Source organism: Metopolophium dirhodum, chromosome 3 (genome assembly GCF_019925205.1).
Source record: "Metopolophium dirhodum isolate CAU chromosome 3, ASM1992520v1, whole genome shotgun sequence".
In the NCBI taxonomy this organism is placed as follows: Eukaryota; Metazoa; Arthropoda; class Insecta; order Hemiptera; family Aphididae; genus Metopolophium; species Metopolophium dirhodum.
Window position 1 is genome coordinate 4,415,440 of NC_083562.1, and position 26,422 is coordinate 4,441,861.

The 26,422-nt window shown below is 28.9% G+C and overlaps 1 protein-coding gene across 1 annotated transcript in view; it reads right to left on the bottom strand.

Moving 5' to 3' along the window:
* The window catches only part of LOC132941714 (uncharacterized), a 74,357-nt gene that overhangs the window by 45,907 nt on the left and 2,028 nt on the right, over positions 1-26,422 (bottom strand). Inside the window, exon 2 of the mRNA XM_061009864.1 lies at positions 1,324-1,558. Within this exon, the coding sequence (XP_060865847.1) occupies positions 1,324-1,436 (113 nt within the window). The 5' untranslated portion in view covers positions 1,437-1,558. The remainder of the gene's footprint in view (positions 1-1,323; positions 1,559-26,422) is intronic.

Below are 26,422 nucleotides of genomic sequence, written 5' to 3' on the forward strand. Positions count from 1 at the left end.
TTACAATTTATTGTTATTCTAGAACTCAGAAACTAAAAGAACGTTAGCAATTTTGGCCTTTGTTTCAGTATATACAAAATTATATGTGCCATTTATTTATTGTAATAATAAACATAAAATATTATTCAGGTAATCACATTATTCCATACGTCTATTCGAGTACATTCAATGATAACAATTGTCAGCGAAAACACTTGTTTTACAGTCTACAATCAAAACAATGGAATGTTGAATTAATTTAAGAATTAATACCATATTATAATGAGATGAACAAAACAGAATTACAGAACGAGTTAAACAATGTTTTTTATGGAAAAAAATGAAACTTCTCTCGGTATTTGTTAGATGTTTTGTTGCAGTCATTTTTAGCACTCAAATTATTTTAATTTGTATCAAACCCTTACCAGAGACAATTATCACAGTAAATATTAACATACTGACATACTGTACGTTGTATAAAAACTAAACATAATTCTGTATTTCTGTGCTTTCTAGTTTCTTTAATATTAATCCGAACACTGTAATGGTACTGGATATTATTTATTTTAGTTCGCCAAATATAATTTTAAAACATAACTTTATCTCAACGTAGGGTATAAATAGTATGCGTATTCAAATTATATACATTAATATGTTATACAATTTTAATTTACTGCAATATAATTTTATAAATTATTATTAATTAACAAAAAAACTCTTTTTTGACGTTTTTCCTAACAAAAATTCAAGCGCACGAATCAAAACTTCATAAACACTAAACATTTAAAAATATTATTAAAAGCTTCTGAAAAAAAACAGCAAAAGCCACATACATTAATTAATTTTTAAAATGTATTTGGTATCATATATGTATAACCTACCATCAGAAAACTAGAATTAATTTGAAGTAAATATTTATTAAAATGTTTTATTAGTAGACCGAAAAAAAATATCTAAATTATTTTAGTTGTTTGTTCTTTTTTTTTGGTAAAATGTATTTAAAATCAAAATATTATTATAATTATTTATATGTTAACGTAAATATCGCGATTGGTAACTTAATGAATTGATCATATTATTTTATAAAAATATCGTGCGTCTCCGTAATTTTTGACACATGACGCATCGGACTCTGCAACTACGTAAAAACGGAATCCGTACAAAACCTATGCCTACATTTATTATTTGCGTCGCGCGATCCGTCGTGGGTACATTTTTCAAATTAAAAATATCCGTCCGAGTTTAATAAAGAGAAGAAGAAGAAGAAAAAAAAAACTCGTGATACTGACGTACGTACGGGGGAAAGAACGAACAAGAGGGAAAAAAATATTGAACACCACTTACCTGTGCCCCAGAGCGCGACCAGTTTGGTACAAACGGAGATACTGTACAGAGTGAAATCTACTTTTCCGTTTATATATATAGGTACGTGCTACGTTGTTACGAACACTACGCATCCGTACGCGGGTGGATCAGTCCGAGAGGGTAATATTCTGTGTTTTCTCTCGTTTCAGCGTGCGCAACAAGTCCCACCTCCCTTTGGGGGTTTGTCCAAAAATTCGCAACAGTTATGCCGCATCTGCGAGCAACAAAAAAAAATAAAATAAAATATAACCGCATAATAAAATATAGGTATATACCTATATACCCAATTCGTATACAATATACTTGTATATAATATTATTATTATTATTATTATTATTATTATTATTTATACACCGTGTTTGGTTATAGATAAGCGCGTGTTTTTTTTTTATTGTTTAAAAATAAAATTAGGTTTCCCCTCTCTCTCTCTCTCTCTGCCGTATAAACTCGTATATTTTATTTTTCTCCTAACCTTGCGATAAACATAATTACTAAAATTATAATTTTCGGTGTTACACCAACAATGATAATACTATTTCCCGTCTGGTAGATTTTGTGAACGGGAAAAAAGATACGATTTAAATGTATTTTAGTTTTAATACACACCAGCCATATTGTTTTTTGTATGCGAATCGAAGTTTTTTTTATTAAAATAATATTTGTGATTTAAACTTGCTGTTGAGGTGTTATTATTTCCTTGAATTATTAATTTATAAATTTAATTGCAGTGTAATATTGATTTTATTTTTCATAAAACTCAAAATAATTATGTACTATAATATTTTTTATTTTTATTCGTCGTTAATTCTATTTTTGTGTACATATATTATATTGTGTGCATAATTTTTTTGTGATTCTTGTTATTTTAACTTAAACTTTTAATTTGAAACTATTTCGTGTTTTTCAAAAAGTTTTTTATTCTAATTTTTGGTTTAATATTTAGTACACAAATAAAATAAAGGTTTAGTTTAGTTATTTTTAAATCAAATGGATCGATAGGTATTTATTTTGATTTTATTTATTATAAAAATACATTGGCCAATTGAAAATGGCTATTATTTAAACATATGTATGTATATACAATAGTACAATATTGTGCACATTTTACCATATCTTCTACACATTATTATCAGTTTAACACAAAGAAAATATTTCTCATAGAATATACGGAAACATTATAATTGTAATGATTCTAGTTTATTACATTACGACCGGTACGATCTAAAATTGTGGTATAGTATTATTAGTATAATTACAATCAAAACAATCTTGGAAAAATGTTTAGAATGACTTCAGATTTTAACAAACTGACTATTAACTCATTTGAACACGATCATTAAAGATAATCGTTAAATATAACTATGTATTCCACACGAGATTTATCATATCCGTCTTTTCAATGGGTTATAAAAAATAAAACTTTGTCCATCAACACAATTTTGGTATAAAATCAAAAATACGTTATCAGTAATGATGATAATAACAATAATAATAATGTATAACTTTAGGGCACGAGAATTATTGTTTGGTATATAATATCATTGGTTTATGTGTAATACTTTTTAAATTATAATATTGTATAAATGATTGTACCTAGTACGATCGTAGATTAAATTCTCTCGTTTAAACTTGACGATAAGTAATAAATTGTACTCTTATTTTAGTCTATACAACCATCCACGATAGAAATACGAAGCCACTTTATTTTTTATAAATGTATTTTATATTGTATGCTCGGCGGACAGACAGTAAATGTTCGTATATAGCGTCCCCTTTATAATGAACTTATAAAATATACCTACATGACGTGTGTCCGTAAAATTATGGTTAGAATTTATTAATTTTTTTTGGTTTGATTAATTTAATACATTTACACTATTGTTGGCATTCCGTATACATGTACAAAACTAGTAGCGTATACATTACTTTTGAATGGTAAGACGGGGATGGGTCGATGATGAAATTAAATTTATAGATTATATAACTACGAGTATAGGCGAAGAGTGGACTGTAGCAATATAAAATCGAGCAAACGAGCATTTATAATGTGTTTTCGTGCATACGAATAAAATATACTAAAGGTACCTACAATTATAAGATCTAATTTTCTTTAGAACTTCAAGAAGTTTTTAATAATATATACGAGCTACCGGGAAGTAAAAAGAGTTATGAAACTATAGGTGTTGCAGTTTTTTTGTTCAGATATTTTAGTAGTCTCGGGACATTAACTCGATCCTCGATCAAACCACATATAAATCTGTTAAACCAACGGACACCAAATCCGTGCGCCTTTGTTCCTGCAGTGATTCAAGCCTGAGCATTTGAGTAATATGACCGAATCGTGAGCTGGGTGAGCAATTTTTACGAAATTATTTATTGCTTGAAAAATAAAAATTATAAAATACAAAAGTTACGTGGACACCGAGGTATAATATTATAATTGCTATAACACCTGGTAAATTACAATAATTCCACAGTTTGTGTCTCGTCACAAAGATCGTAATTTGTCAATTGTGTATTAATCTCATTAAAACGGTATAGACGATAGGACCAGATTAACCTTTGGACAAAAGAACAATTTACTCCTCCAATATTATTATAAAACTACAATAAACATTTTATTTACTTATATAGGCTTATAATTTATTTTAAACGGTCGTAAATATATAGAGGACTGCACAGAACGCTTTTAAGAAACATTTTCACCCTCATACTTTTCCTAGAAAACTGTATAATGCGTTTTTCCAAATACAAACTTTTAAACATTTCACTTTCAACAGGTTTACAGATATTACCAACGCGTTGCTAATGCACTCTATTCAATCATTCGACGCTCGTGGTAGATCTCATACATTTTTTTTTACGCTTTTCAAAATATAAAACGAACGTATATTCCTCATTTCTCACGTACACTAAAATACGCCTATACCCACAGCAAATGTACACAATTAAATCCTTAAAAGGTAAAATGGTTTTCAAGTTAAAAAATGCCTTCCATTCAATCCTTTTATAAATGTTTTAAAATAGAGACAATGTGCAGGGGAATTTTTATTATTTTCAACTGCAAGGATTTATTTACAATGCTAACTTCATATTTTGAATCACTATAATTTTGATATAAACATCGGACGAATGAAACTGTTTATTTCAAATGATAATATCATTCACAAGTCGTCCACGTTCGGCGGTAATTTGTTATTCCAGAAGGAAAGAGGGTGTCGTTTGGATGCAAATATATTTCGATGATTATTTTTATTATTATTATTATTATTTTTTTTTTTAATGAGTGCATATAATATTATACTTAGTATAATTTATAAAAAAAACATAATGTTTCAACTTTATTCTTTTTGTAGTCTTATATAGGTACTACTAAACTAAATGAGTAGGTACCTATAAAAGTTATGGGCTTTTAATGTAAATCGTGTTCTATTAACAAAATAATATAAAAACTAAACATTATAAAATACAATAAAATCACTAATAATTAACCATATTATTATAATTGTATGCATTTATACTTAATATGGACAGTTAAATATTTTGTACGAATCAACGGCGGGATAACAATTTTGATAACCTTTAATTGATCTGCAGTCTGCACCTATACTTTTATTTTACTTGCACATCGGTAGAAAGAACTTTTGTTGACTTTTGGGGCTCATAAATGTATTATATTACTGTCTATTGATGAAGGCATTATTATACAGACATTACCGCATTACCCGTTAATAAATATCATATTTTGCATATTCTAAACAATAATGCAACTATACCAAAACACTGTTCGCGTGAATTCGTTAAGGTATGGATGTCCGGTCTGGTCTCTAATATTTGAATTAATGCAGCTCAAACTTAGTTATTATTACTTACGAGTTTACCTACACGTCCTACACAAAATCTAGAAGATTACATTCATTCGTAATCGATCGAACGACTCAGCAGTGTCCCTGTCGTTAACCGCGTGGGTAGAACGTATTAATAACGGAGTTTGAAAGTTATAACAGATTCTAAACTATTTGACGAAGAACACTACGAACAAATTCTAAACATTATTTTAAAGTGTTTCCAAAACATAATATGTTGTAGTAGGTACCTAAACAGTAGGTAATGATTAATAATACCTATACATATTATATATTATTATAGTTAACGTCTATAACAATTAATTATGAAACAATGGAATACAAAGGTGCGTCTGAATGCAAGAAAAAAAATAATTGGATTTAATACGCAGACTGAATCATTCACGTTCGCACGTGTCGTCTTAGTCTTACAACCATACAACATGGCGAATTTGCGTTCAGCAGAACCAATTTTCAATTTTGTGTAGTTACCTTTATGGCTTTATAACAGCGAGTTAACCAACTATCAAATTTAAATGTAATAGAACCTCATCTGTGTTTTTTACGATATTCCAATTTTTAAACGGGTTATGAGATGAGTATATTATACCTACCTACGTGAAATATAAATTATTTAAAAATAATCATTAATAGCTTAAAAATTATAATATCGTAAAAACCTAACGTTTAAATTTCTATAACAATCCCAATCATAATATTAGTAATTAAAAACGAGAAAACGAATTCAATACCTGAGTTGATTATTTTGTTAATGATATATATTATATCATATAAGAAGCTATTTATGGTTACTTAGCTGCCTAATAAGCTATTTATTACCACTCTATATATACTCGTCAGTTATCGTAGTAATGTCAATTGCGCGAAACGAACGAAATACCTCAAGTTTTTTGAGTATATTTAGCTAACAGTATGATCAATTACCTACATGATGTATAACCAATCAACAGGTTTTTTTTGGTCAGTCAATTCTCCAAAAGTTTAATTAGTGTCCATCTCAAGTTTTCATCGAATGGCCAAAAAGTATACAGTCCTCTGCCTTGCTTTGTAGAATTAATTTTAGGGTTCCAGCCATCTACAGTTCTTGTTTAGTTCTCGTAATATTTTCTCTATTTCTTTAATCAGTACCTAGTTATTCTATCTGTCCAGTGCCCCTAACGTTAGAACGATGAAATTAACAATTTATGAGCCAAACTTAGTATTTCATAATATTATGTAGTTACATAATTAATGTCAATGTTCCTATTGTATATAGAAGTTAAATGTTTATGGAACGCTATTAATGTATTTGAAGATTGTACACATCAATGAAATCAAGTACTCACCTAGATAAGACTCGTCTCGTTATCAAATATAAATAAGTGTAAATGCATAGTATATGACAGACAACGCCGTTAGATTGTATAGTTTTTTTTAACTTTTTTTTTACCACGGATAGTTGCCTCCCAAACCAATAACTACTCTGACTGTACAATTACAATTAATATATAATTTCATGGTAAAATATCCTTAGTTGTGTTCAAACAATATAATAAATGGTTAGTGAACTCGTGTCAAAAACTTTCGCATGCATAATATATCGCATATAATATAATATATCGACAACTATCAAGTTAACGACGTCTAAAGTATGTGTGCTCTTATAACACCTGCACGAGTTCAAGCTGAAAAGCCGAAAACAATAATTCGTTTAACCGAGTCCGGTCACAAGAGTTATAAGTGATATTATTACATTTTTATTAGTGACTAATGATTATCCATTGTTCGCGAAAAACGTTGTCGTAAACAAGACCCGAATAGTAAACATTTTGGTCACGAGTGTTAGGCGAACTCCATTAAATTTACTCGCTCCAATGCAGATACTTACACATAAAATTGTCACATTTGTGTAATAAACTATGTTGCGGACATCAATGTTAAAATTTTTAACTTTTCAAACCTTGTAAATTGTTTTTTCACCTAGCTATCGTAATAGTACCTATATACTAATAATATGTCATAATGTATGTCGTGTAAATTACAAAAAAAGTTTGGACTCAAAATCTAGTTCTTTAATATTTTTTAAAACACCATTCTGGAAACAAAAATCGAAAGTCAAATTTATATTTATTGTGAGGCATCGATAATGCATTCATGGTATATCAATACAATATTATGTGATGGTTAGTGACCCTAAGTGCAAATCAATATTTAGCTGACGATAAAATAAATAACCAACGTCCATATCAATCCATGATTTATATAGTATATTAATATATTATGCTATGCACGAATACCTGTTCGAATACGTATAGTTATAATATTAAGTTTAATATTAACGTTTAGTAGCTTACAATTTCACAGTTATATTGTTTTTTTTTTCCGGATTATACTCTAACAATTAACAACATCAATATTGCACCCCCGCCCAATTCGAGAGCATATTTAGACAAGGGTTGCGAATGCCCTTCATTTGCGCCAGTGATATCGATGGGTATATTATTAGTGAAAATAAATCTAAATTGTTTAACGGTTTACAAAATACATATTTTTCTGTTTGCAACCAATTGTTTTTTTTTATCTCGACGATTTAATTACTTTGTCTAAAAAAGTCTATGAATTGTACTATTGTATAGATTGTATTATTTAGGTAATAAATAATAATCAATGCGCCTTGACGACCTACATGACACACACGTTGTATTTTGTAGGTAATTAGTAATGAGTAGGTATATGTGAATACCTATTAGTAATACGACTAAAACGGGATTAGTAATCTATATAGGCAACAATGTGGGTGTATAAACGTAAACATTGATATTATTGTCTCTATGTGATAATCGGAGATCGTTAATTTTAGATTTATATTTAAAAGACCAAGACTTTAGAAGGTTAAAAAAAATTATATTTAATTCGTATAGTTTTGTTAGTTGATATTTTTCAAATGAGAATTATGTTATTTAATTAAATTAAAAATACATAATGATACAGATTTACAAAATGTATAGTGAGTTAAGTCTTATGGGAATACAAAAATTACATACATTTTAGAATACCTATACAATTCTTTACTTTACCAAAGATAAGATGGTTGTATAAAACTAATTTCGAAATCAATATGTTTTCCAATAATCATATTATCATATTAGTTACCAATAGACAATGAATTATAACTTTTATGTGATTACAGTTGGGATTTGGAAATAATGAGTTATACGAATATTACTCATCATAATTTATTATTTGAAAAAAACGTCAATATAATGATATTACTACCTAGGTTTATAAAGTTGTAGGTCACTAAATCAATTTTAATTCATTTTATAAATTATAAAATATACTCTTCATATTTAGTTCTTGATAATAAAAAGGATTTATTGAATTGCACAATATTACTTTTATGTATAATACTATTTACTACGCATCAACTACATTTTCTGACATAGGCATACAATAGTAGTAAGAAAACAAGAAAAATAATTTTATTTAAGATTTCATATTTATAATATTATATGCACAATAACAATATGTCTATAGTATTATTTGCTCTGAATAATTGAATAAATATAATTTAGGATCACTCATACAATACGCGTCTTAAACCTATAATTTAACGGCCAGCTATAAAAATTAAAAAGTAAAACAATTTATTAACTAAGAAAGTAATAGTTTATTTTTATATTAATTATTTTTCTTTTTTATCCTTGTGTAAATAATTTTATTAGATTATAGAATTTGATCGATGCAAATTTGTTTATGAACTGTTGAAAGTGTGAAAACTTTTCCACTTTCGTTGTAAAAATAAATAATTTATTAATGGTATACAGTGTTTAAATATAAAATTTCAATTGTTAAATTTCTTAATGCATTGTTTTATTTCAAATATATAACGCAGTACAAGTTATGAGAAAAAAGTAAAGGAAAATATGTAATGAAAACCAAACTTAATAATTTAATTGTATGAAACATGTTTGCAGTTGTGCCATACTTTTACACATATTAATAAGTTTACAAAACCATTATATAACAAGCAACAACTTCTCTCCAAACTTAAATTTTTCTTATATCTTTATTTAGAAACTTTAAATGGTTCTTTGATTATTGATTAACGTTTTTATGTTCCGTTATCTCTGTTCTGACAGGTTTTTAAAATATATAGTCGATATACGTGTGTAAATTAATTGAAGTTTCAGAGCAATCAACGTTGTTTCTTAACAGATTTATCCATCGAACACATTTGTTTTGTCAGCCGTGAAAAAAAAACGATGTTTATAGTTTAATAGGTTTTCTTCATCGAAAGTTAATCGTCTCATTAATGTTTAAGACGATTACAGACATTCATACAATTAGTGTAAAATATATATAATTACATTTATTATGAAATAACAAACATTATAGATTACGTTTATATTCTTCAATATAGTTGTTGAGAATTAAGAAGCTGTTTCTATATTACATTATTATTAATGCATATCTATATCTATAATATATAAGTGAATTTTATAATATTTATATCTACATAATAATATTTTTTTTTTATTTATTAATCCGCTGCTACTTAGGCTATTTGGATGGTTTTTACTGTCGGGGAGGGTACTGTAAGTTTAAAAACGTGTGTTTTGGTTTGGCAGATTTTTTATTGGGCACTCGTAGGTATCTGCCATGACCGGGTAGGGGATGGCGGCACTTCTCTCCGGACACCGTGCCTTGCCAGAAGAAAAATACCACCCGCAACCGATGCCTTAATCCACTCGGCCACTCCGTCCCCCCCCCCCCCCCCCCCAATAGTAATATTATTTTTATTTCACTGAAACTTCGTATGGGTCGGAACAACAAAAAAAAAAAAACAATAAAAGTTTGAAGTTTGTAAGTATTTGCTGCTTCTTACAGATTAAAATCGAGAATATATTTAGCACAATTATCACGTATTTCTATGGCAACAGTTGTTACACATATATTTTTATTGATGTTCGTATAATCGTAAGTAACAATGCTTATTTTGTTATAGTTGTATACCGAAAACGACTTACAATTATTATTAAACTTTTTTTCATCGGCTATTATTAGCGCAAAAGATATAAAAAACACAATATATATACTATGTAATGACCACCAATATTAATATTTTACATAATATAAACAATAAAATAGTAACTATAATTGTGTAGGGGGCTATGTAAGTAATAATAATACAAACTCTGAGTTTGAAACTCATATTACAATGTGCCAATAATATGAATAATATAATTTAAGTTATATAGTTTTAGTTAAAGTTATAAAGTTATTTAACTGTAGTTAAGATTGTACGTTTGGTCTTTCGAATGATTGGACCTATCTTAACCATTAATACCCAGGTATAGTAAAAGAAACGTAGAAGGTAACTTAAAATGGTATTAGACACTATAAGTTACAAACATGTCATGTATTTTTACTGGTACAAAGTTAATATTTTATAGAAATAAAAAAATGGTCCATGTGAAAAAAAAAACAATTTGATTTTAATATGTTTCGTCATTACTTTGTCCACGCATAGAGTTATTTAAAAACGTATTTTATAAATTATAATGTTACGTAATATTAAAAATATTAAAAATGTATTCTGATTTTTGTTTTTATTTTTGTACAGTCTGCCACTATTGAGTTATTGATGTTGTTATAATATTATAATATACAGTGTAACATATTTTAGATTAAATAAGGTTTAGGTAGGTAGTATTAAAAAAAATAAATGTAATAACTTATTACTATTACTATTATAAATACTATCTGGGCTTCAGAAATTCCAGAAGAGACGTCGAAAATAAATGAACGTCGACTTAACTAAATTGAGAATTGTGTAGGTACTTATGACATTACGCAAAATTGGATTTATTAAAAAGTAATGTTTCAAAAACGTAACGACATTATATACTTCGAGTATCCTAGGACGTTAGGCGGCCATATTGTCTTATTTTTTTTCCAGTCACACACCACAAGTTACGCTCATGCCGTAGTCGCGTGTTAAATTATAAGACAACAATTTTAAAAAAAAATTTTAAGAATAAAAATTAAACGTAAGGTTCGTTTAAAATGTACCTATGTATAAATGGGTTATGCCAAACAATAATAGGAACTTTCTGAACATCAAAGTAGATATTATATTATTATAATGGTATGTTGGAAAATCTAAGATCTTTTGCCTCAGAGCTCAGCAGGTGATCGATGACGAAAGTGACCGAACTTTTAGTATTGTCACCGTAACCATATTATCATTGTGAGTATATAAACAATAGTATAGGACCAGATAATTTATAGTCGGCGACACGAAGTGCTTTTAGTTGTTTTATTTTAAAATGTATTGTTGTACTAATGTTCATTTGCTAAACTGGGTCTAATGTTACAGGTCGACAAATCATCGGGTTATCTAGATCACGATTAAACTTCAACCATCATTACTTTCGTTTAAAACCTCGAACAGTCCCGAACGTATTACGAGCACGTTCGTCCTTGTCTAACAATAATTAATAATCACACACGTCAAGTTTTACAGAGACTTGTGGAATGATGCGCCAACTCGAACAAACACAATTGCGTCTGTTTTCTAAGATATGCAAATTATTTCGGTTATAAGATTCAAAAAACTCTTAAATATAAAGTATGCTCTCCCTCTTGAGATTACAACTTGTGGTTTTGTATACATTTTCGTTGTACATAATTAAATAAACAATTATTGCGAAGCATAATAATTTATAATAAACAAAATGGAAAAAGTAAAAATAAGGAGGTGTTACTGCAGATAGGTACTGCAGATGTAGCTGAGTGCTCCACGTCGTTTCACTCACTCTTGCCTGTGGTTGCAGAAGTGTAAAAATTTTAAATTTGAAAGCAATTGACCCCGAAGTTAAAACCAACATAAGTACGTATTATATAAAAATTTTTCTTTTTAAAACTATCATTATAATGAGTTATTAGTTTAATGAATTATATTATTATGTTTATAGACGTTTTTTCATTATGATCATAGAAATAATTCACTTGTGATACAAATTTTGATCGATTTAATAACTGTAGTTAACTTATGATTAATGATTGTAACAATTAATTAATAATAATTTTGTCATAAATCATAATTACTAAATACATAATACAAATGAGTAAGCATGAAGCAAAATTACATTTTGTATAAAATCATAGTTAATCACATATTATAAGCTATAGATTTTATTATGACCTACTGGTTTATGTCTTAAAAACTTATAGTATAAAAACTGAAAAAGAAATAAATCTATTTTCGTTTATAAATGTTCAAAAATATTTTTGGCCGCATGACCACAAAAGTCTATTTAAATTCAACAAGTAAAATATTGTCCTAAAAATGTCCTCTTTAAAGTACCTACCATGCGTTTTATGTTCACTTTCTAATAATTTAATTTAGAGGTGAATTTAACTTTCGGAAAACTTTTTTACTCTACAAGATTAAAGCTATATATAGATATATGGATATATCAAATACATTATATAAAAAAAAACAAATTCACAACATTATAAAATCAGTGCTTAGTCCGTTCGTTCAACACACCACTTTGTAAAATCTAAGAAACCAAATATTTTAGATTTTTTAATTAATTATTTTACATAGGTATGTAATAATATTATACCTACCTATACCTAATTACACGAATAATTACTGTTGATCAAATAGAAAGTTGTTCTGTATTATTCATTGATGTTTAATAGCATAATATCAGTTTTTTATCACAAGTGGAGAGCGGACTACCTATTCATGCTAAGTAAAAACAAAAATTGTTTGATCATCATATTATCCAATGGTATTATAAACATAATATACACTGTACAGCCAGATATTTGGACGCAGAAAAATATTTTTAAAAAAATGTACGCGATTAATATACATACTGTTGTACCTTCATCGTGAAGTACAAACGCATAATTATTATTGCATTCATATCGGGTCATTAAATATAAATTGTTAATCGGTCTACTACTTCAAGTGACTATTACAAATTTATACACGACTTTAATACGTTTTTACAACACGAAGAGAAAAACCGTCGAGATCCGTGACAAATGCTCACAAGATGAAAAAAAAAATGTGTTTCCATAATAAATACATCTTGCAGCGCTAGTGATCCTTTGATACTTTTTAAATCAAAATTATGCATTTTATTTACGCGTTGAGTTTTTTTCTGTTTGTGCAATTTACGTTACAAAGTAACTCGTGATAGAATCGATTTATTATAATATTATATTATGCATAACATATATGGTACAGTCAAAACAAACCGTTAACCGAATTTAAATTTTGTTTCCTTAATGTAATATATGCGCGTATATGTATACAAGACATTTCTTAGGTTGAAAATAAGATTGAAATTAATTACACGAATATAATATAAAGCAGATAGGTAATATTATTACGTTTGGTAATAGACTAATAGGTGTGTAGGTACAATATTACCGTTATTTAGATAAATTAGCCTATCCCAACAAATGTCTGCGTCTGCAGCTCGTATAACCCCGAGAGCTTGATGGAAAAATAATGTTTGCATAACAATAATGTGCGAGATATAATAATGCCTTATATCGGCTAATGACTTGCTAATTTTTTTTAAATGTCTACACTAATGCTTCGAAACCATTAGACGCACAACACAAACTGAATATAGAGTGCAATCATCGGATCTCAACAACATCAAAGGAATTAGCAGTGTAATGAAAAACAAACGATAATACAACAATGTTGTGATTTACGAATATAATAAATTCAACCTAGTATATAGTGGAATTAAATGATATTATGCTGTAGTTGATTCATATACAGAGTGATTCGCCAAGCGCGCTTACCCAGTTTTTTCGTTTATTAATGAATTTGTTCAAATATAGTTCTGATTTTTGGATTTTTTAAATATACTGAAAGACAATATTTTTAAATTCTTGAAATAGTTTTCACTGCTTAAAGAGTGTTGTGCAGCAATACAAACTTCTGTTTTTCAAATAATAAACCCCCCATTTTCCTGTCAATAATTAAGTGGATAATTTTGTTGAAAACGTTGATGTATCTAATTCAAAATTCGATCGATTAGATTTTCAGTTACTGAAATTTTTATATTAAGGAATAATTAAGGATAATAATCCTTAAAAATGGTTAAACTATTCGTTTGAATATTCTGATTTTAATATGTCAACATTTTCACAAAAATTATCCGCCAAATAATTCACAGCAAACAAGGGAATATAAAACGGAAATGTTTTTAGTTATGAACATTTAAAGTTTAGACGAATGGAGTATCGGACAAAAATTTTCACGAATTCGCTCTTCAAAGTACTTTATATATCAAAATTATGAGTTTAAGGTCTCATATTATAGGGTATCAAAATATATTATGTTGGCCATAAATTTCAACGTAACCGAATTTTCGTTACAAATTATAATATAGATGGATTTTTAAGGGATAACCAAACAGAATTTCACCAGTCGATGTTATTTATTTTAAAATTATAGATATTTTTGACCAAATATTTTTACAATTTATTTATTTATCACAATATATGACATTTTAATAGAAATGACTAAAAAACACGTTTATACTAATTATTACTTATCTTCATATGGTTAATGTACTCAACATTATAATACCGGTGTATTAAAACTTCAAACAAACTACGAAAGTAAATAAATAATAATAAATAAATATAATATTACGTAAATGTTTTATTGACTCGGGTACACAGTGGCGTGGCGAACTTCATTAACTTATGAGGCACAATAATTTATATTAGTTATTATAAATACTTATATATAAATAATTACTTATTTACGTAAATAGTAACTGAGAATGATTGGCTCGGTCTCACTGTCTTAGTGTGTACTTAATAGATTATTTACTATATTTGAAATGCTCCTAGTCTCCAGGATATCCACCACCCTTAAAGCTGAGACACGTGCCTCAAATAAAGTCTTTCGTCACGCCACTGCCCTCGACTATATTATAAGAATCGTCGGTGTCGAATGATATGTGTAATAATATTATTAATATAATACGTAAACTCTGGAACGCTATAGCAGGTAGGTACGCCTCACCTGTATTACGTTATAATAATAATATATTTGGTACGCCGTTGTTGATTATATATTCTATTGATCAACACACGTCAATTCAAAAAATATTTGTTTGACATATAATTACTTTATATAGGCAGTTACAAACATAAAGACCTAAACTCAGAATAACATATTATACCCAAGGTCTAATTGTTGCAAAACGAGATTTTTGAATAAGGAAATTCAATCTTTTACCGTGTGTTCCGCACTTCTGCTGTGCTACGTGGATTAACAGTATCTCCATCCAACCAAAATGTTGGGAAATCCACTGAACAGGTTTAGACACAAAACTGATCCGTGCACCAAGTATAATTAACATTCAATCCTAAAATAAACGTCCATACAATTATTTTATACCATAGTATTGATTTAATAAGTTTTTAAATATTTTCGTTTATTATTTGACCAAAATTAGAGATACTGCTTATTACGCTTAGCACGGCAGTATTATTGCTGTAATTTTTTTAAGTTTTTACTTTTTCCAATGACGACATACGTTTTTAATTCCAGTGCAGAATATAGCACGAGTACTTGGGGTTATTATATAAAAATCAAATTTTGTACACGAGTGTTTTATAAGTCATTAGTTTGGTTATTAAATCTTGCTCACCCCCCCCCCCCCCCCCCCCCTCCTAAATAATAAAATAACTTTTAGGTTTATACTTGAGCGGTATAACTAAAAAATAAGAAATTTAATAAATAATTGTCGCACCGTATAACATATGTTAAACAATTTAGATACATTCAGATTTGCAAAAATAACAAACATCTTGTTGCCAAGTGCATATTAAGTGTTTGGAAAATCTATAATTTCTGTCTTTATTGCAGTATCACAATATCACATCATCAGTATTCATTTGTCACGAAAATTACGAATAATTTCCAGTACCTATACGGTATAAAAGTTAAAATCGAATTTTCATATAATATATTTATTCCACGTACCTACATCATCAAATATCAATATGTCAAATATTGCCGCTCAAGACAAGAAGTCGTCAGATATCAAGTTGCTATCCAAGACTGAAACGATACAAATGGTATTTGAAGAGGTTAGGTCGAATAGACGACCAAAACCGCTCGAGAGTTGTGATTTAAGTAGATTGCCAGTGCAAAATAGATTAATATCGTTTGTCATTTAGATTTCTCGTCAAACTTGCTCAGTGGCGTTCATTCAGCTTGTATTGTTATTAATATTATGTAGGGACTAGGGACATATCGAACACAGGTCGAGAAACGCTGACCTATGTAATGAATTTTACATTTTTTAATATAAAAATATGATTCTATGGTTTAAACCCATAGGCGCAATTCGGGGGGTCTAGGGGGCTTAGCCCCTCCTAGTTTTATTTAAGCCCCCCTAAGTTTTTAAATATATTCATTTTTAAATCCACCTAATAAAAAAATTATACGGGTCTGTATTGATTTCATAAATTTAGCCCCCCCCCCAAATCAACTGTCAAAATTGCACCTATGTTTATACCACCTGCCTAATACCTTGCTATTTTTTATTTTAGTTTGTTTATATATTACCTACATTACGCTTGTTAATTTCCTAGTGTATAGACTATAGGTATTTTCGGTTGTACCAGATACGTGAGACTGTCGTAGATACTGACTGTAGGTATAGGTACCATTGTATAAAAACAAAATATGTATTTGTGTATTAATATAATATTATGTATAATTGTACAAATGTGCTGTATACCGACACGGCTTTGTATACGATTTTGTTATTATGTTCAAGCGTTCAGCAATAATAATTAGTAAATTTTCCCTCATCGAGTTAACGTGTGCCGTTGATATTATAATTATTCCAGTCGTTCGATTGGGACTATAGTCACTTTGTAATTTATATGCAACAACGAATAAACAAATAAGTACAAATTTCAATAAATAGAGTACCTATTAATGGTACTTAAGTTTGTGGATTATTATTTAACACGTAATTGTATGGTATATCCAATTCATGTGTTTAAACTGCAGTATTTTATAGGTGACATTATCCTGTAAGTATTATGTAATTTAACAATACCTAGGATATTATAATTTTCATTAGCTTGATAGCTAAAACATTTTTTGATTAGCTAAATAACGGTTGTATAGTTACGGTCTGCTCGGAATGTTGCAATATTTTGCAATATACCAGAGAGAATAGCATTAATATTTAATTTAATTGTAACGAAAAAAAATATTATACATTTATTCATAGACTACTACCTTGTTTGATGTAATTACTAATCAACATTACCAGACATGACAGCCCTGAAGTTTACGTGTGGACCAGTGGCATTCGATGAAAAGGGTAACGTTTGAATTAAAAATAAATTTATGAATTATACAAATTCATTAACAAAACTGAAATAGGTATTTGTTTTTTGTCATCGTCACAATAGTATCATGGAATTAAAAATGTCTTACACATATAAAACATGTATTTGATGTATATTGTATAATACATATTATTATTACATTATGGGTACAACGTAACTGTTTACAGTTCATAAACATTAATGAACTTACGAAAAAATAAAAGCTTTTATAATGGAGAAATAGTTTTAACACAACAATATAAACAACTTGAAAAAATAGCTGAAGGGTTTCCCATAATCTTTCACGAGTCATAGACATTTCAAATTATTTAATCATTTTCTTAACGTGCGTGTATTAAAATTGCATAAACAGTGCGCCGTATTGCCGACTTTATGCGTCTCTTTTATTATTATTATTATTGTTTCCATAACATATACAATTTTTTTTTTTAAATAAGTAAGTATCAGACTTGTGTTAAACAAGAAAGGATCTACTATCTCAGATAGTCAAAACTCAACTTCTTAAAATGTGTAAAGTAATAAGTTGCAATTTTTTTATAACTGTACAAAACTGCAAACGTATTTATATGTTTTGTCAACCAAAAATAGATAATGTCACAACTCACAATACTTAACTGTTTTTTCCCAAATAATTGTCGTATAAAGCAGAGAATAACGATCTTAATATAGTTAGCCTTTATTTCATTGTTAGTCGCATGTATAAAAATTACTAAGAACTTTAATTAAAGTATTGTTAATTACTACAGTATATTAATATACAATGTATAAAGAAATGCTTTTTCACAAAAACTGTTTCATTTTTAAAACGCTTAATCCTAGAGACGTACCTACGCTATATTTAATTGGGAAATCAAGTAACGTTCAAGTCAGCTCGATTTGTAATCGATAGATATACGGCCACTTGAAACTTTTAGCTAGACCATTGCTTCTACTTCTCTCAATATAGCAGACAAGCCACAGAGTGTTTTATATAATTTTGTACGAGACACGTACGTAACGCGACTATTGAATCCGACCCCGTCTCCGCCCTGAGATGGCATTGGTAGAACATTAATATAATATAAAAAAAAACCCCGACCACCACGTGGGTCGAGTTCTATTTTATGTACTTTAAGGTGAAATTTCGGAAACATTTAATAGTGTGCAGCTATCATCATCATCATTATTATCACCATCATCATCATCATCATTATTATAATATATGTAAGTCGTACGCAATTTATTATATTGAACGACGGGCGTGGATAACCCTGAGGTAAAGAGCCGCGTAAACCTAGTCGATTATAAATAAGTATGCCTCATCATTTTGTTTTGTTATACATACGGTTCGCCCATAATAATATACAAAGTGAAAACGCGTTCACCCACATGATGTAATATCCTTTGATTATTCATTTAGTTAAAATATTATGATTTCTGGAAACTTTACCAAGCATACGTCTTACTTAAAGATCTCATAAAATCCCAGTTTAATAACACGATAATAATATTCTTCATTTGAATTTGAATTTATACATGATAATATGTAGGTATATAAAAATGTTCGATATTATACTATTATCTTTGTGCTTAAAAAGATGCTATAAAAAGGGTGGTAAAGATTTGAAAAAAAGAAGTTTCTATCGACACTGGACATCACTCACTAGGTGGCATAATATACAATCTAAGTGTCTAAAAATATAGTCCCGTCTTTAAACGAATAAGTATACATAAAATTTTCAAAAATAATAATTCTAATAAAATACGCATTGAAATATGATAAAACGTTGACGAAAACATGCTCGGTGAATCATCCTGTATATTCGTATAACATTACAATGAATATATTATTATATTCACCAGCGACAGTATAGCCCGCCGGCACCCGACAACCGGTATTCGACAACAATCGTATACTTCATGTCCCAAAGCTATTTCGCTTAAAATATCAAAATTTATTCTCGCCGAAGAAATTATTATCATATGTGTAGTCTCTATTTTCCACTCGTCGCACACACTCTATACCTCTATAATGGGCGGCGTATCCGCCCACAACGGTGACGTATATTATATGTGCTTTGCTTTCGCTATATGGCCTCACTCCACGAATTCCAAACCGGAACTATATTATAAATCTATGTATATAGATATGTTAATTACCATGCGATCACAATAATTCAAAATGTGTTGCCTGTACATATCGTCAGGGGCGGACCGTCCCAGGGTGCCATAAACCAAGTAGCACCCAGGGATCCCCCATCCATATTTATGAACCCGGTTGCCGATGTCGGGCCCTTATTAATTAACTTTTATTGTAATGTGTGTGACTCTTTCTTAAATTCAGTTGAATTGAAAAAAAATTACGGGCCGGTCCTAATTGATTTTGCACCCCGAATCAAAAACTCCCAGTCCACTCACGTACATCATATGTAATGTGTAAATAACTGGAAATTAAAAAATAAAATGAAATCCGTAGACATTTTATTAGTACTTTTGAACTGCACATAACCGAAGTTGTATAATTGTTATATGTTTACACATATCCATATTTATTAAAATAAATAATATAAATAATAGTATTGCAATTAATATTGAAGTATACCTACCTACCTACTTATTATTATCGATACTATATAATACTCATAAGCTATACAACAAATAACAATCCATGTATGTTTATTTTTGAAATGATTTTAATCTGTTTATGTTTGCTTAACATTTAGTGGACGGGGTAAACAAGAGGATCGCGTTTACCCGTACTTCATACTTCACATGACGTGATGTATAGACAAAACTTCTAAAGAATATTGTCATTGATTATAGATTCGTAGGTATATTTATTATTTATTGAAATTTAAAACGTGATTTTAATCCCGTGAGGATTATTGTAAGTTCAGAGATGAGAGAGGAAGCCATTGGTTTTATGCCATGATGTACACATCATGAATATTCATGAAATATGTGCGTGCTTTGTTTTCGGTTTATAGTTTTAAATTTTTTTTTTGAGTAGGTTGTGAAAAAGCTTGACAATAGTTTAAAAAAAATTAAACAGCATTATATACGAGTATAGATTGGAAACTGAACACAGATGTTATTTTAGAAGCCCCGCAATAGTTATAGGATTGCAGGATTAGAGTGATATTAATGTAAACTTCGAGTGATATTATTGTAAACTTTTCAACGAAACTGTGGTTGTAATTTTATCCACTAAAAACATTAACTACCTACCTATTTTATAACAATATAATCAATTACTGAACCCGATTTAATTGCTCTAGTCGAGGTTATAAACTTATAAATACCCAAGTATGAAATGATATTATATCCTAATCGTCATATTTATATTTTTTAAGTGACATTTTTTAAGTTAATAACATTGGATTTCAGATAAGGTTTAACACACACACACACACACACACACACACACACACACACACACACACACACACACACACACACACACATACACACACGTTTAAGAATAATATAGGAAACGGTTTTATTCGATTGTTATTTAAATCTATAAAAATTGAAGACTATATTACGATTGCGTGTATATTATTATCGATTGTCCCGTATTTACAATATATATATTTTTTATTTCGATGAATTTCCCTGCGGAGTAAAATCCGACGTTCAGTTTTTGTAATACGTCATACAGACAAATTCAAATGGTTGGAGATCGGTATAGAACCTATTTGCAGTATGCAACACACGTGATATTATATATTAAGAATGGGTACAAATATTATAACAGTAGGTGGTATACTCATCTATAATATTATATAGTCTATATTATGCTGCCTCGGGCGGAAAATTTGTAATTATTTTGCAAATTTACTACCCCGCGTTTGAACAGAGATAACCACTTTGCCAATACGATTCAAAACTGTTTAACTCGGTATAATAATAATAATTATAGCAGGTACCTCTTTTTTTTTAACCGTGTTGAGATAAAAGCCGTCGCGCCGCAGTTGCAATACAAATGCCAGTTCAAAAGCTCGTTTTAATCGGCCGAGCTCGTGGCCGGAACAGCAACCGAACCGAAATGTTAATAATATAACGGTCAAGACGTTTATTTATCAACGCAAGACCTTTATTTATCGACGATCAAAATTTTCGTTTAGGCCAAAATTAAGTTGTTCGGTTAGGTCGCGCACAGTCCGCAAGTCCGCGAGTGAAACATAGATCCTGTGAGCGTTTTATTTTTATTTCGCCGTTATCTTTTGTAGTAGATGTGACATGATACGCAGTCGTATAATACCTAATCATTGTATCGTTTTTAAAATCCTTTCGGGTATTATTTGCACGAATTATATTTTTTAAATTTGTATCGACCAATAGAATCGCACATCGCGGTGACGGATCGAACGTCGTTCGTGTCGTTTTTCTACGACGATATTATAAAAATTGCTCCAACCCTCCATTATAATAAATTATAATTTATGATATTTATCTATATAGGTACGTACGTGTGGCGTACCTACGTATATAATATGTATATTTAATTTGCAGGCCACTTGTCACAGACACGTTTTTACCGACAGGCGACATTATTATATTATTAAGCAATTATATTTTGTTCAATGTGCCGTCGGTGTAACCAAGTACACCATATCATACACTGTCGTTGTGTTTACACGTTTTCCTACTTATACCTCCACAACGCCTCCGGCTCATATAGGCTACCTATATGTAGCGCAGTTACGGAGAAGGGTTCTCCCCCCCTTAAGAACTACAAAAGTATTCTCGTAATTATTATGGCAATATACATTTTTTTTTATCGTATTACTCTTATAGGGCCATCGAGTTTACTGAATTTTTTCCATACGATCCACACGGCGTTAATAAATAATAATATAATATATAATATTTGAACAGTTACCGTACGGACTAAGTAATAAGAATCCATGTTGGATTTTATTTGGGTAACGTCTATATTTTATCAATTATCCAAATATACTTATATGGTTATATAGTCGATGAAGGACTTGAAAATATATTTCCTGCAGATACCTACGCCGGTATACGGGTATGCATTTTGTTTTACACGTATTACATTTCCTGGTTGCCTAATCATAATATCAGAAAAAAGAGACAATAATCTATGCTGGGATTTATTATAAATGTGGGTGTAGTTAGTAAATGTAATTATACAAATTGTTAAATTTTAGCTGTAACGGTTTCACATAATATTTTAATAATATCTATTTACTGTTGTCAAGTATGGTTGCTCTAAAATGATCGTCAATAGTTTTTTCGATAACCTAAAAAAAATTCTAAGGTATTTCGTTAATTTTTTGAAATCAACTTACACTTATTAATATTTTTGCTTTACAAATTTTTATCATAATAATTATTTTTTTTTAAAAATTGACCCATGATTTCGACTTCATATTATGAAACGAAATAGTTTTCTAAAACGTTGATTTGTACAGAACAAGTATTAAGTATAGTCTCTGTATAAAATAGGTAGTAGAATGTTTTTTTGTTTGTAATTAAAAAGTATAAAGTTAACAGTGGTAGGTATTATAGTGAAGCGTTTATTCGTGTCTTACGATATTGTGTGAATCATCACTACTCCACTAAAATGATTCTACGATAAAAATAATAAAAAAAAAAAATGTTGTACATTAATACATATGTACTTAATTCGACTACTAGCAGAAGGTTAGGTAATTAAATGGGTTCCCTACTTTTCTGTATATTGATTTTCTTCGGGTGGCGGGGGGGGGGGGCACGGATTGAAATACTTATTCATTTACATATTTATATATTTAAGACAACGTAATATTATTATTATTATTATTATTGTTTTATATGCGTGGCTTAATCCGACGTGCATCCGGCGGCTGAGAATGAATCTCATTATTCAAAATCTGCGTATTACATTCATTTTTTCGTATATACAATGTTTCCTTTTAAGGGCCACAGTGTTTTCAAATTAATTTTCGCTCATACTAGCTTAGTGTCTACTATATAGTATTATAATAATATTTTGATGGCAGTATGTATAAATATCAATTTTGTGTACGTATATTTTACATTACACAATATACATGTATTAATTAGTTATATATTATATACAGGGTGTATCTGGTGCCTATGAAGTATTAAAATTCAGTAATTTCACTGTGAAATATTGTCAAATCTTCAAGAGTCCAGATACACACTGTAAAACATGTTTAATAGGTACGCAATTATTCTGATATTGTCTACCATTCGGTTTTAAGTTTTCATTTGTTTCGATGTGCCTGTATTTAATTCACACAAACTACTAACGATAAATATCGGTAGTCCATATTTTTAGACACCTTCATAAATCAAATTAGTCTTATTGAATAATAATAATGTAAATATAGCCAGGGGGTACACATTGTTGACTATTTTAATTGATTTATCATATAGGTAAATAAGCATATTATATTATATAAGTGTAGTGCAATTTATTTTTTTAATCTGGAAAAATGAAACAAGAACGAATGGTATTTCAGATCAAATGTTTTTTCATTATTAAATTATCCGTATGAAAACTCCTTCTGCTACTTCTCATCTGTCACATGTATTTTAAAACTTTTATACTAATGTCTAATGCAGTATAAATTTCTTTCAGCTCGGTTCCTCGAAAATCATGTTTGACAACAATATAAAAAGTTGGTAAGAACATTTTTTTAAAGTTTATACGTTATATAATGATATTCTTTATTGAGCAGGTAACTATAATGTAAAATTAACCTTATAGAACCTAATTACTTCTGTGGCTCGTTACAAGTTACAAGTTTCGAAAGTTGTTTTAGGTTTATTAAGCTTATTTCTTTTGGAATTATCGATATATCGATCAAAAGTTTGTAAAACAATGTTAAATGGTTAGTTTTCGAAATGGTTTTAAGGACTAAGCGCTTTTAGATTAAACCGATTTACAAATTGTTATAGTTATAGTTATTATACAGTATTGAGTATAATAGTGATGCACGTTTATAATAATTACGTATTATTCACATAGATTCCTATAGAAATATTATACGAGTATATAATTTAAATCTATTATAGGGTCCAAATTGCTATTATTATCAAAGAGTTACACTCACTTTATATACCGAGTTCCACTCAATTTGACAACAAATAAATTGAAAAATGCACGAGGACATTTTTGTGATTTAAAAACTTAAAATAATTAACTATGATTTCGGTTAACGAATAACTTTGATAAGAAACTACAAATTGTGATTTATCATTAAAACATAATAGTGTTCAAGATTTAAACTACATTATATGTAGATGGAAAAAACATATTATTTCTGGATGAATCTCTTGTACCGAAGTCTAATATAATAATATATTCAAGCAAGTATCTATTACATAACTTGTTTTAAATATTTGTACTATATGATGTATAGCTTCTGTATAATAATATGTAATTTATTTAATTTTTCAAGTCACATATAGAAGTTAGAATAAATAACTATGATCGTCTAGATAATGAAGTGACTATAATATATGTGGCGAATTCGTTAAAATCACATTTTTAATAATTCATGTACTAATATTTATATATTACTGCATATAAATTATTTTTTAGCATTATACGACGTCTCTATTTATCAAAAAATGACTGAGCATAAAAGGAACACCGTGGAACTTAATTACCATATTAATTATCGCCGGCCCTTACTCTCTGTGAACCTTAAGTTTATGAAATATTCGTTTACTATACATTTCCTACCAGCAGGGACGTACGTCAACTTTGAAGTTTGGCCAATCTCATATACCAAATCTACATGCTTATGATATGCACTAGAATGCGTATGAGAATCCGAAATACATTTTCAAAAATTCGTTTGAAAACTAATTAAAGTAAGTAAATAATTGTGATAAGAATAAGAACGGAAATAATCAAAATTAAAGTTCGCAATAAAGATATGAACTTTACACACTCATACTTTGTGTGACTAAAATTAGTAGATTCTATCATCAACACAACTTAAGATGAATTCATAACGTTTAAAAATTTAAATTTAAATTTGTTGGGTTTTCTTGCTATAATATAGTATGTACATATCTGGTACAAAACAATTTAGCTGTAGTTTACACCAATAAAACAAATGGCTAATTCAAGTAGGTAAGAATCAAAATTCAAAATTTAACTTAAAATGTTTATATACGTAGGTAGGTACCTATTATACTGATTCTTTAAAATCATACAAGATTTATAATTTAATAGTGATGGGTATATTTGGATTCAATTTTGCCGTTCAATAGCCCATTTTTATATTTTAATAAATCTAATTTCTACAAATGTTTTTAATACTTTCTATTTCCGACGCATTTTGACTTATAGTGTTGTCTTGCGTTAGATGAAATCAAAAAACTATAATATGTATAAATCCTGATGATCCGAATAATTCGGCATACCTGGATAAGAATTTGATTAGAATAAATCAAATATTCGAATTTCATTTCCACCACTAATTACTAATAAGTAAATGGTAATAATATGATCCTTTACCAGTATTTATAAGTTGCCATCAGTCATAGTCGATAGACATATTTTCGATTTGCATACTAATATTATAGTATTGTTCGCTAATATTCGCTTGACTACATGTATAAGAATTGCATATCTAATGCGCCGTCTTACAAAAATACTATACATATTATTATATTTTGAATACCTACTGATAAGTAATAACTAAAAATAGATATCAACAATGGACTTCTCGTCCACAAAAAATATTCTAATTATACCTTATAATTCGATAGTTATCTAACATATTTTATTTTGAAATAAAGATGCTTAATTTAAATGTTATTTAAATTGA